Source organism: Psammomys obesus, unplaced genomic scaffold, assembly GCF_907164565.1.
Source record: "Psammomys obesus unplaced genomic scaffold, mPsaObe1.curated_primary_1811, whole genome shotgun sequence".
NCBI lineage: Eukaryota > Metazoa > Chordata > Mammalia > Rodentia > Muridae > Psammomys > Psammomys obesus.
The window spans coordinates 2143200-2157498 of record NW_026590571.1 but is presented as its reverse complement, the minus strand read 5'-3'; the positions used below and the strand labels follow the sequence as shown (position 1 = coordinate 2157498).

Here is a 14299-nt window from a genome sequence, read left to right as displayed (position 1 = left end):
TATGCCCAGGAGTGGTATAGCTGAATTTTGAGGTAGCTTTATTCCCAATTTTCTGAGAAAGCACCAGCTTGATTTCCAAAGTGGTTGTACATGTTTACATTCCCATTAGCAATGGAGGAGGGTTCTCCTTTCTCTACTACATCCACTCCAGCATGCATCATCCCTTGAGATTTTTGAACTTATAAAGTCCATTTTATTGATGATTATTTATAAATCAGACCTTTCACAAAAATGGTTATGTAACTAATGTTTACATGTAGGAAAGCTGTGAATGTAGATTTCTGAAATCAATTTACCTAAATTAAAGAATTAGCTGACATATTTAACAACATGTTCTATCCTCTGTGCTTAACATTTTATTCCATCAATTCAGTTTGTGACTTTAATTTTAAACAAAAATATTATTGTTTTCGTCAAAAATTTGTTTGATATATATGAAGTGTTTTCTATACTCCTTTCATTTATATGTTTATAAATATTACTATATTTGAAGAACTATCAACGTGTTATAGAGTGAAAATTGAGAGATATTTCAGCAGCAATGTTTTTAAAATAGCTCTTCTGTAGAAAGTGTGCTTGTTTTGATTCTTTCTGTATTAGAGTATACCATGATGATCCATGTAATCCCGTCATTAAAACTGTGTACCTACTTAAGGTTTACTTGAAAATCTTACTCCCTTTCCAAAGTAGAAGAAACATTTGATAGGTAAATTCTAAGGTATCTCAGATGATGAATCCCAAATATTTATATCATCATTTGTAGTTAAATAACTCATCATTTTTTTTTATTAATCAGGAAGGGCTAGAATCAATTTCCAAGACAGTCAGTTTCATTTTGAAGTATGTAGAATTTGAGATAAGGGGTATAAAGATACAATATGTACTGTATTTCTATCACAGAAATGTTAAAATAATGCATTTCTTGTTTGTGGATTGGTATTCTCACCACATAGATCAGATAAAAATTGAATATTCTGTACTAGATTTATTTGGTTAAATTTTTTATAGTTTTCATTTTGGAAAGGAAATAACAGTTTGGTGAGTCTAATATTTTTTAATTGAAGCTATTTAAGACATAACGTAAATATATTATACATAAAGACATGAGCATCATTTTTCTGTAGTTCATTTACCTGAATATAAAAATATCTTAGATTGGATTATTCCAGAAGCAGGCTCTGAGACAAGTATCCAATAGTTTGTTTTAGAAATGATGTTTCTGTTGGCTGTGTGTGCTTCTTTGTAAGGAAACCATTCTTTTAGTGACAATTTGCAATTGCCTACAATAAAAATATTTTAGAATGAGGAGGTGTGTGCTGGGTGGATGTGAACAGGACAACCATATCTCTAGAGCATATTCACTCAAGGTATGTTATTCATATCCAAGACAAGTTGTAGTCTTCAAACCCAAGACTTTAGAGAACTACCTTTGAAAGTATCAGGACATGTCAGTGAACTGAGGTAAGATTGTGTATATAATATAAAGAGTTAATCAGACTCATTCATTTGTAATGTTTTACAATAAATTTTATATAATTTAATATCTGGTTATGTATATAAATGCATAATAAATCAAGAAAACTCACGTTATTGCTTTCATCTAGAAACTATTTCAACAGTCAGTGAAGTGAAACTCTGAGTCCCATGTGCTATATTTCTCTACCTAGCAGATATAGTGTGTATGCAGTGAATGAGACGGTGATTCTATTACCAAACTTAATAGCATGAGCTAAAAGTACATTGAATTGTAAATTTTTGTACTATTTATTTCCCTAAATACACATATTACAGGCATAGTGGCATACACTTATATTCTTTATTTGGGAGGGAGAAGTAGAATAATTGGAAGTGCAATGTGCAGCTTTGTGTGCCTAGCCAGTTAGAAAGCAATGTGAGATACATGAGACCCTGTTACCAACTAACCAACAAAAGATGTTTGTAAGTTGTATATGAAAATGCATTTTGAGTGGTATAATGATTAATATTAACTGTCAAATTGACAGGATCTGGAAGAAAAACCTCTGAACATGTCTGTGAAGGAATGTCTAGATCAGGCAAATTAAGCTGACAAGTTCCCTCGAAATATATGCAATACGATACCACTGGTTAGGGTCCAAAATAAATAAATAAATAAATAAATAAATAAATAAATAAATAAATAGATAGATAGATAGATAGATAGATAGATAGATAGATAGATAAATAAATAAATAAATAAATAAATAAATAAATAAATAAATAAATACAATTTAACTACCAGAATTCATCTGTGTCTGCTTCCTGGTGGTGGTTGGAAACTGAACAGCTATCTCATGTTCTGGGTTCAGTGATTCCTTAACCATAAAACTGAGAGGCAATATAAAGCCCTCTTTCTTAAATTGCTGTTTTCAGATGTTTTGTAATAGCAACAATAAAAGTAACTAATACAGGTGAGTAAAATTCTTGATGTTCAAAATCTTAAATTTTGTGAACTGTAAGAATAAATTTACACCAAATTTACATGTTTTGATGAATTGGTATTCTAACAGATCTGTTGACAAACATAGTTTTTTTTTTTTAATTAGGAAGGATCGTGTTATAAATTGCATAGTGAGGAACCTTATAATATAATTAGCATGCAAGCAAAAAAAGACCCTGAAGATTGAAAATGACTATTAGTGGCATACAGCATAGCTATTCTCTTATTCCTGAGAAGGTACATTTAACCAGAAAACACTAGTGTCTTCCCTTACTTATGTACCTTGGATAATTAACTTCTCAAAGGCGAATTTATTTTCCATCTGATTCTATTAACTATGTTTTTCAAAATTCCAGGTTATGATTCTATATCGTGTGACACCACATTGCTGCAGTTCTGCAACAAACATGTGTGGGGAGAACACAACAAAAATCAATCCTTGTTTTGCATCCAGCAACATATATTCTAATTCGGAAAGGATTCTACTTAGTTGGTTGAATACAAATTATGAAAGTCATCGGCATATTATATGGAAGAATAACAAAAGTGGTATGATTTTTTTCATTAAGCACTTATAAGTTACAGTGAAAATTGATATGAAAAGAGCTATGAAATCTCACTTAGAATCCGTAGATTCTAGACTACTTACATTGTTTATTCTGTGTTGTATAAGAGAGATATAATCTCACAATCTTTAAGATGAGATAGTAAGAAATTCTTTTTATTATATTTAGGAGAAGTAATGCTGAACTGAATGAAGAAGTATTTAGAAATTTGAATATTAAAGACACCCCTCTTACCCTAGCCAATCAGGCCTCATCAGGACTGTCTCCATTGTCTTCCTCTGTGGCCTGGTAAGGCTGCTCCCCCTCCCCCAGTGAGAGGTTATCAAAGAGCCAGTGAGGTCATATCTTAGACATCTCCTTTTCCCCTTACTAGGATAAACACTTGTAGACTGAGCTGTCCTGGCCTACATTTGTGCAGGAGTTCTAGGTTATCTCCATGAATGGCCTTCATTGGAGTATCAGTCTCAGAAAAGACCCCTGTGCCCAAATTTTTTGGTTCTGTTTTTCTCCTTGTGGAGCGCCTGTCCTCTCCAGGTCTTTCTATCTCCCGCTTCTTTCATAAGATTCCCTGTACTTTGCCTAAATTTGGTGAGTCTCAGCATCTGCTTTAATATCCTGCTGGGTAGAGTCTTTCAGAGGCCCTCTGTGGTAGGCTCCCATCTTCTTCCTTGTTTTCATCCTCTTTTGATATCTATCCTATTTGCCTTTCTGAATGAGGATTGAGCATCTTATCCAGGGTCTGCCTTCTTGCTTAGCTTTTTTATGTGTACATATTTTAGTACGATTATCCTATAATGTATGTCTAATATACACCTATAAGTGAGCATAAACCATGTGTGTATTTCTGCTTCTGGGATACTTCACTCGGGATGTTGTTTTCTTGTTCCCACCATTTGCATGCAAATTTCGTGATTTCCTTGTTTTTAATTGCTGAGTAGTATTCCATTGTGTAAATGTACCACAATTTCGGTATCTATTCCTCAATTAAGGGACATATGGGGAAGGGTTATGGGAGGGGAAGAGGGAGAGAGGCCAGGATTTTTTGGGTATAAGGGAGGGGGCTAAAGCTGGGATACAAAGTGAATAAATTATAATAAATAAAAAATAAAAAATTAAAAAAATAATGACACCCCTTATATTGTCCCTGGCATTTTCAGCTGTGTAAAATATTAAACTTAGAGTACATTTTATCTATGAGGATTATGTTGTTCATCTCTTTGTGAATATAATGTTTCATGAATTCTTTAGTGAATAGGTCATGATAGGCTTATACACAAACATATGTGAATGGTCCCTGATAAACAGCTACATTGAATTTTATACTAAGAAGCTGAAATTCCTTTTACAAAGTTCTAACTGCTTTTTTTCCCCTTTGTCCTAAGCATTGGCTATATTGACTGTAGTTTTCATGGATATCTGGTTAGAGTTTTAAATCACCTCCTTTCCTCTGGGAACATGCAGAGTTTCTATGCTTAGAGTAGATCTTGGTGAATACGCAACTATTGAAGTTCCAGCCAAGTCCCAGAACCAAGCGGAAGATTGTGGAGCTTGGCTTTTAATACTATATTGAATTGTGTTGTCACATAAATTTAAGGCTTTATTGCCTAATTGTCTCTCCAAAACCGCATAAGTTTCAGTCTGTTTCTCTCCTGTTCTTTTTTTTTATTTTCTATAAATGTTTATTTTTTGACTTATATTAGTTACACTTTATTCACTTTGCATCCCCCCATGAACTCCTCCTTCCTCCCCTCCTAATCCCACCTTCCCTCCCCCTTCTTCACGTATGCCCCTCCCCAAGTCCACTAATAGGGGAGGTGTCCCTCTCTTCCTTCTGATCTTAGTCTATCAAATCTCATCAGGAGTGGCTGCATTGTCATTTTCTGTGGCCTAGTAAGGCTGCTCCCTCCTCAGGGGAGGTGATCAAAGAGCAGGCCAATAGTTTATGTCAGAGGCAGTCCCTCTTTCCATTACTATGTAACACACCTAGACACTGAACTGCTATGGGCTACATCTGTGCAGGGGTTCTACATTATCTCCATGTATGGTACTTGGTTGGAGTATGAGTCTCTAGAAAGACTCCTGTGTTCAAATTTCTGGTTCTGTTGCTCTCCTTGTGGAGTTCCTGTCCTCTCCAGATCTTACTATTTCCCACTTCTTACATAAGATTCCATGCACTCTGCCCAACAGTTGGCCATAAGTCTCAGCATCTGCTTTGATAGTCTGCAGGGCAGAGCCTTTCAGAGGCCCTCTGTGGCAGGTTCCTAGGTTGTTTCCTGTTTTCTTCTTCTGATGTCCATCCCCTTTGCCTTTCGGGATGGGGATTGAGCATTGTAGTCAGAGTCCTCCCTCTTGATTAGTTTCTTTAGATGTACAAATTTTAGTAAGTTTATCCTATATTATATGCCTATATGAGTGAGTATATACCGTGTGTGTCTTTCTGTTTCTGGGACAGCTCACTCAGGATCTTTTCTAGTTCCCACCATTTACCTGCAAATTTCATGATTTCCTTGTTTTTTATTGCTGAGTAATATTCCATTGTGTAGATACACCACACTTTCTGTATCTATTCTTCAGTTGAGGGGCACCTGGATTGTTTCCAGCTTCTGGCTATTACAAATAAAGCTGCTACAAACATGGTTGAGCAAATGTCCTTATTGTGTACTTGAGCCTCTTTTGTATATATGCCCAGGAGTGGTATGGCTGGATCTTGAGGAAGCACTATTCCTAGTTGTCTGAGAATGTATCAGATTGCTTTCCAAAGTGGTTGTACAATTTTACATTCGCACCAGCAGTGGAGAAGGGTTCCCCTTTCTCCACATCCTCTCTAGCATGTGTTGTCACTTGAGTTTTTCATCTTGGCCATTCTGATGGGTGTAAGGTGAAATCTCCGGGTCATTTTGATTTGCATTTCCCTGATGGCTAATAACGTTGAGCATTCTTTGTTTCTCTGCCATTCAATATTCCTCTATTGAGAATTCTCTGTTTAACTCTGTTCCCCATTTTTTAATTGGATTACTTGTTTTGTTGCTTTTCAGCTTCTTTAGTTCTTTATATATAGTGGATGTTAGCCCTCTGTCAGATAAAGGGTTGGTAAAGATTCTTTCCCAATCTGTAGGCAGTCGATTTGTTTTGATGACGGTGTCCTTTGCTTTGCAGAAGCTTTTCAGTCTCATGAGGTCCCATTTATTGATTGTTGCCTGTGCTGTTGGTGTTCTTTTCAGGATATTTCTCATTTATTTATTTTATTCACTTTACATCCTTGTAGCCTTTTCCCTCCTCCTCTCCCAGTATCATTGTTCTCTCCTTTTCCTCAGAAAATGGGAGTGCCCTTTCTCATCCTTCTTAACTCAAGTTACATCAGTACTGAAAATGTCCTCTTCACCTCTTGGCCTGCCAAGATCACCCACCAGGGGAAGGTGATCTAAAACCTGACAAGTGAATCCTTGTTCTATGCAGTTACCAATTCCCTTACTTGAGTACACACTTGAAGCCTATGCCTCCCATCTGCTACAGCGTTGTGGTCCATTTCATGCATAATCCTTGGTTGATGGTCCAGTCTCTGCAAACCCCTCTCTGCTCTGGCCTTATCTAGTTCGTTCTGTGCTTTTTCTTGTGGAGTTCCTATCACTTCTGTATCTTGCTTTTTTCTTTCTTTCCTCCCTCTATTCCACAAAACTTCCTATGCATTGCCCAGTGTTTGGCTGTGAGTCTCAGCAGCTGTGTTTAAGGCACCGCTGGATAGAGACTCTCAGAGTAGCTCTGAGAAGATCCTGTCTGCAATATTAGCAGAGTGGCCTTCATAGTGTCAGGATTAGCACTCTCTAATAGGGTGCATCTTTGGTTGGGCCAGACATCTTTTGGGCATTCTTTCAATCTCTGTCTCGTTCTATTCTATCTTCATCCCTGTATATCTGGTAAGCAGAGTGTTTTTGGTTGAAGTTTTGTAGGTTCTTTGGTGTTCTCAGCTCTTTACTAGAAGACTAGGCCAGTTAGAGGATCTCCTCTTCAGTCTCTATGGTCTCTGCCACTAGGAGTCCATGCTTGAATCCTGGCTCCCTACTGTATAATGTGAGCTTCATTGAAAGTACACTCTTCTTTAATAATAAATTTTTGTTGTTTGAGATTGTATCATATTTACATCATTTCCTTGTTTCTTTCCTTCTCTCCAAACATTCCCTTATACCCCTCTCCTCTTTTTTTAAATTCTTAGCATTTTTCATTGCTACTTTATACACATATGTATATGTGTGTGTAACTTATATATATATTTCCTCTATAAACTTTTGATAGAAATTTGTGTTGTATATATTTTGTTGCTGTTATAAATTAAACAATATTAAACATTTAAAATAAATCATTTATGAATATATGTTTTAACTTTTGTGAGATAGATACCAGGCTGTCATATGAAGTAAAATATTATAACAAAAGAGTATTATGAAAACATGCCATGGCTATTAAAACCAAATTGAATCATTTAATGCCACAAAAAATTAGTTCATTTAGTGTAATGAATAATAAACTGGTAAACTAATTCTATTTGAGATAATTTCAAAATATGTTTAGCAGTTTTACTGAGAATAAATCATTAAATCATATAATAAAGACAAAGCACTTTCTTCTTTCTTTACCTAAAGCCATTCTTTTTTTAATTCTAATTTTTATTTTTATATTAATTATAATTTAATCACTTTGTAACCCAGATGTAGCCTCCTCCCTCATTCTCTCCTATCCCTCCTCTCTTACATGCCCCTCTCCAAGTCCACTGGTAGGAGAGGTTCTCCTCCCCTTTCATCTGACCCTAGCCTATTAGATCTCATCAAGACTGGCTGCATGGTCTCCTTCTCTGGCCTGGTAAGGCTTCTTTCCCTCAGAAGGAGGTGATCAAAGAGCCAACCACTAAGCTCATGTCAGAGAGATTCCCTGTTCTCCTTATGAGGGAATCCACTTGGATACTGAGCTGCCTTGGGATACAACTGAGCAGGGGTTCTAGGTTATATCCATGAATGGTCCTTGGTTAGAGTATCAGGCTCAGAAAAAAACCCTGGGCCCAGATTTCTTGGTTTTGTTGCTTTCTTTGTGGCGCTCCTGTCCCCTTTAGGTCTTTCTATCTCAGTTTTACTGAGAATAAATCATTAAATCATATAAAAAAAATCAAGCACTTCCTCCTATCTTTACCCAAAGCCATTCTTAAGCAGTATCAATCCACGGTTGCTTTTGTTTGACAAGTTACTTTCTACCAAAGCTATTCCAAAGTTATGATAGATTGGGAAAACAAAGAAACAAATGAAACCACATTTGTACCAGTGTTTTCTGCAGGTACAAGTAATACAATTAAAAACGGGGTGAAGAGATAAACAGAGAATTCTCAACAGAGGAATATGGAATGGAAGAGAAACACTTAAATAAATGTTCAACACCCTTAGTCATTTGGGAAATGCAAATCAGAAACACCATGTGATTTCTCCTCACATATATTAGAATGGCTAAGACTAAAAGGTCAAGGGATGATGCTAGAATGGTTGTGGAGAAAGGTGAACCCTCCTCCATTGCTGGTAGGAATGTAACCATGTACAACCATTCTGGAAATCAATCTCTCACTTTCTGAGAAAATTAGGAATGTCCAGCTATACCACTCCTAAACATATACCCAAAAGATGCCTTACCATTGAATAAGGACATTTGCTCAACTATATCCATAGCAGAGATAGCCCCAGTACCCCTTAATAGGGAACCCACTTGGAAACTGAGCAACCTATGGGCTTCCTTTGAAGTCCTCTTGATGAATGATCCTTGGTTGGAGTATCAGACTCTTCAGGTCTACCTGGGCCCAGGTTTTTTGGCTCTGCTTTCCTCCTTGTGGAATTCCTTTCCCATCTAGGCCTTTTATCTCCATCTACTTCCATAGGTATCTTGGCACTCTGCCCAAAGTATGGTTATAAGTCTCAGTATTTCCTTTGATACCCAGGTGGGTAGAGTTTTTCAGAGGTCCCCTATGGAAGGCTCTTGTTCTGTTCCTTGTATTCTACTTCTAGTGTCTATCTTGTTTGCCCTTCTGAATGAGGATTATGCATAGTCCCTAGGGTCCTCTTTGTTGTTTAGGTTTTTACCTCTTAACATTGTTCTTGGAAGCACTTCCTCCTCTCTTTACCCAAAGGCATTTATGAGCAGCACCAGTCCATGCTTGCTGTTGTTGGACAACTTAGTTTTTTGCCAAAACAATTCCAAAGTTATGATGTATTGGGAAAACAAAGAAACAAAGAAAACCCACACTTGTACAAGTGTTTTCTGCTGGTACAAGTAGAGAGCCCTGGGGAGAAAAACAAAAACAAAAACAAAAACTTCTACACTTATAATTAAAAAAAAAAAACAAGACAAAAAGCTTGGTTTTTCTTAAACTCCACTGAATGTGCCAATTGCAGGAAAAATTCATGGAGGTGAAGGTACTCTCAGGAAAAAAATGATGTAATAACCAGGTTATATTCTTTTAGATGTATATTGAAGCCAGTAAAATGTTGGGTTGTTTGCTATCTAGTAATAGCCAAGTATACAACAACAAGAAAGCATGAAGCTCATAGAGACCAACTTTTGATGGTGGGTGAAGGAAAAAAAATCATAATTAAGTTTAAAAGTAGGAAATAGGAAAGATGCCCAGAGAACAAGTTCCCTTCTATGAATGGATTCATCTTGAGAAAACTCAACTTCATTGGAAGAAAGTCTGAATTGAGAATCCCTGTGACAGAATTTCTTTTCAAATGCAATTGTCTGGGGAAATGTTTCCTCAAGGTCACCATGGAAGACATACAATGGCCTATGGCATTGTAGTCCAGTGGGGGAGCCTGTGATATCTCTAAATGGCACAGAAATCAGCACTATTCTCTTTGTTGCACTTTCTTAGTAAGGATGAATGTTGAAAGGTTCATTTAGTCTTGCTCCATGCTTTCTGAGAGCTACTGAGAATGGGCAATATATGGAAAGGTTAGAAGACTTAACTGGAGGCCTTGAGAAGTAATTGCATGAGACTGAAGAAAAAGCCTAGGTTACTACAGAGCTCATATTTAAGCGACTGCCTGAGTCTCAGAAGAATCTTGATTCTTACACATTTTAAAATGTTAGATGTTAAAAACTGGTTATTTTTCATGTTAGTCTGAATACATTTTGTAATATAAAACAATTATGTAACTTGGAGTAAAAAAGTAGATGATAATGACTTAAATGTAATTATGACTGTGTGACAAGTTGGCAAGAGTTGGAGATATGATGTTTGCTATTGATTGTCAGCTTGACGGAGACTAAAATCATCTAGGGAATATGTTTGTGGACACAGCTTTGAAGAATTATGTAGATTAGTTTAATTAAGGTAGGGAAAAAAAAGCATCTTGTATCACCATTCCATGGACTATGACAAAAAGGCATAGTGAGAACCAGTAGTCATTGTTTTCTGTTTTTGGACTACAAATGCAGTATGATGAACCACCACCTCTTTCTGCTATCATTCCTTTCTTGCTGTGCTGTACTGCATCTCCTGGAACTGTACGAAATTGTCTGTGCCTTAAATTGTTCCATTAAGGAGTCCGTTAATGGCTACAACTTGTCAGGGTTACATTTCACTGAGAATTTCTAGTGACATTAGTGAGCATGAAATAAATGCTAGACACTGACAGATAAAATCCTTCAGAATAATTTGATGTCCAGTGAATGGAATTTATCTCCATCACTAATTGACTTATCCATTGTTACTGTCAGTGTCTAGCAAGTTACTATTATCAGAGCAAATATTACACTGCATACAGTTCATATAATAATAGAAGCAAATTACTTTTATTGAAAAACCTGGGTTCCTAACCTGGTGGTTGCAGCAGCACTGAGCTGGCAAAGCTCTTCAGTTCTCCTGCATATGACTAAGCAGGTCCAAAACAGAGAGTAGAGAGCCTGGATACCTTGATCCTTGCCGATGTGATCTGCTTGAGAGTGAGTGCACCCTTAAGTGCCTGCAGAGCCCCAGATCCAGGGTCCTTCTAAACTAGCAGCCAGACATCAGAGCCCTCCCACCCACACACCCATTGTGGGAAACAGAGGGACTCTTGAAACATCGAAACACCTGCGCTGCAGGCCTAACAGTGCAGTTCAGGCAAATTATTGCTGGGAGCTCAGACAGAGCTGAATACCAGTAGCCTGTATGCCACTGAGGTATTCAGGGAATTTGCACAAGGAAATTGTGCCACGATTATCAACAGTGCCTGCTACATCTACAGCGCATGCACAAGTAACCCTTTAGATGTCTGCAGAGGCCCTCCCACATACTCAAGGGTTCAACATTTTCTATCACTCTGTCCCTCAAGGCACACTTCCACACACACTTCCATCTACACACTTGTTTGTATTTGTCCTTCTGCACCCCTGGACTTTCCTCCCACAGGTTCAGCTGAAACACCAACACACATGCTGAAACAACAGTACATCTCTCAACTTCCTGAAGAATTCTCCAGACACAAGAGAAAGACAGTACCAGTCTGAACTGCAGAATCCAGGAACAAACAGGGAAGTTTACGGATAAGGCAATGGCCAAGGGCTATCGAAAAAACACATCCAACATAAATCAGGACATAATGGCTTCACCAGCAATCCCCAAAATTGATGGATACTCCAATTCATTGGAAACACAGGAAAATGACTTTAAAGTTATGATTAAGCAATTATTTGAGGCACATAAGAAGAAACAAACAATTCTTTCAGAGCAATAGCCATACAAATACAGACAGTTAAAGAGAAAATGAACAAATCTCTCAAAGATTTGGCATCCAGGTGGAGGCAAAGAAAGAGGAAATTAACAAAATTCTCAAAAATACAGGCAAATACATCCAAACAGAGGAACAAGTACAGACAAAATTAGTGGCATATAGAGAGGGAATGAATGAAACAATAGAGACTGTCATAGAAAGACAGGAATTCACATTCAAACAGATGAAGGAAATGGTGCAAGGCATGAAAGCAGAATTAGAACCAATAAAGAAGACACAAATTGAGAAAACCCTGGAGCTGGAGAACTTAAAGAAAAAATCAGGAACCACAAAGGTAAGCACCACCAACAGAATATAAGAGATGGAAGAGAGAATATCTGGTACTGAAGATACACTAATAGAAATTGATACTTCTCTTAAAGAAAAGGTAAAATCGGAAAAGTTTCAAACAAAAAATATCCAAGAAATCAAAGACACCATGAAAAGGCAAAAGTTAAGAATACTATGAATTGATGAAAAAGAAGATTCCAAGCTCCAAGGTTCAGAAAATATTTTCAAGAAAATCATAGAAGAAAATTTTCCCAACCTAAACAAATAGATGCCCATAAACATACAAGAAGCCTACAGAATACCAAATAAACTAGATCAGAAAAGAAACTCCTAATGTCACATCATAGTCAAAACACTAAATCTACAGAACAAAGAAAAGATATTAAAAGCAGCAAGGAAAAAAGGCCAAGTAACATATAAAGGTAGACCTATCAAAATCACACTGGACTTCTCATCAGAAACTGTGAAAGTCAGAAGGGCTTGGGCAGGTGTCATGCAGACTTTAAGAGACCAAAGATCCCAACCAAGACTACTATACCCAACAAATATTTCAAACAACATAGATGGAGAAAAAAATATTTCATGACAAAACTAAATTTAAGCAATATCTACACAGCAAACCAGCCCTACAGAAGATACTAGAAGGAAAACTCCAATCAAAGGAAAACAAATATACCCAAGAAAACATAGAATAGAGATAATTTCCCAACAAAAATTAAAAGAAGTAATTTAATTAATTTTAAAAATTTAAAAAATTTAAAAAATTAAAAAAAAGTAATTTTAAAAATTAAAAGTAGTAAGTCCACCAACTCCACAATAAAAGAAACTAATGTTCGTTGGTCACTGTTCTCTATCAACATCAAAGGATTCAACTATCCAATCAAAGGACACAGACTAACAGACTGGGTGTGGAAACAGGATCCAACATTCTGCTGCATGCAAGAAACACACTTATGCAGCAAATATAAACAGGACCTCAGAGTAAATCGCTGGAAAAATGTTTTTCATGCAAATGGACCCAGAAAAGAACTTGGGGTAGCTATCCTAATATCTAATAAAATAGATTTTCAACCAAAATTAATGAAAAGATGAGGAGGGGTACTACATTCTCATCAAGGAAAAATCCACCAAGAGGACATCACAATTCTGAACATCTATGCTCCAAATGCAAGAGTACCTACATTCATAAATGAAACATTAATAAATCTTAAATAACAAATTGATCCTAACACCTTAATAGTGGGAGACTTCAAAACCCCACTCTTATCAAGGGACTGATCATCTAGAGAGAATCCAAATAGGGAAATACAGGCAATTACAGAAGCCCTAACTCAAATGGACCTAATAGATGTGTACAAAACTTTTCACCCAAACTCAAAAGAGTATACCTTCTTTTCAGCACTTCATGGAACCGTCCCCAAAATAAACCATATAGTTGGTCACAAAGCAAGCCTCAACAGATACAAGAAGACTGAAATAATCCCTTTATTCTATCCGACCACCATGGACTAAAGCTGGAACTCAACAACAATGGAAATAACAAAAAAGCTTGAATGCACACGGAAACTGAACAACTTGCTGCTCAATGACAGCTGGTTAAGGAAGAAATAAAGAAAGAAATTAAAGACTTCCTAGAATTCAATTAAAATGAAAGCATAACATACCCAAATTTATGGGACACAAATAAAACAGTGCTCAGAGGAAAATTCATAGCACTAAGTGCCTTCAAGAAGAAATTTGTAACATGACATACAAGCACCTTAATGGACCAACTGAAAACCCTAGACAAAAAAAACAAAACAAAACAAAACAAAAAACAGATACACCCAAGATGAGCAGACAGCTGGAAATAATCAAACTCAGGGCTGAAATCAATCAATTAGAAACAAATAAAACTATTCAAAGAATCAATGAAACCAAGTGCTGGTACTTTGAGAAAATCAACAAGATAGACAAACACTTAGCCAAACTAACTAAAAGGCAGAAAAAAAAAACTATCCAAATTGACAAAATCAGAAATGAAAAGGGGGACATAACAACAGACACTAAGGAATTCCAAACAATCATTAGGTCATACTACAAAAGCCTATATGCCACAAAATTAGAAAATCCAAAAGAAATGGACAATGTTCTTGATAGATTCCATCTACAAAAATTAAATTAAAAACAGGTAGAAAAAGTGAATACTCTTCTATCCCCCAAGA

At 36.5% G+C, this 14299-nt stretch overlaps 1 protein-coding gene across 1 annotated transcript in view; it reads left to right on the top strand.

Moving 5' to 3' along the window:
• Positions 1-14299, top strand: part of LOC129677283 (cilia and flagella-associated protein 47-like) — a 603052-nt gene that overhangs the window by 222172 nt on the left and 366581 nt on the right. The window contains 1 exon segment of the mRNA XM_055607932.1: positions 2815-3007. Within this exon segment, the coding sequence (XP_055463907.1) occupies positions 2815-3007 (193 nt within the window).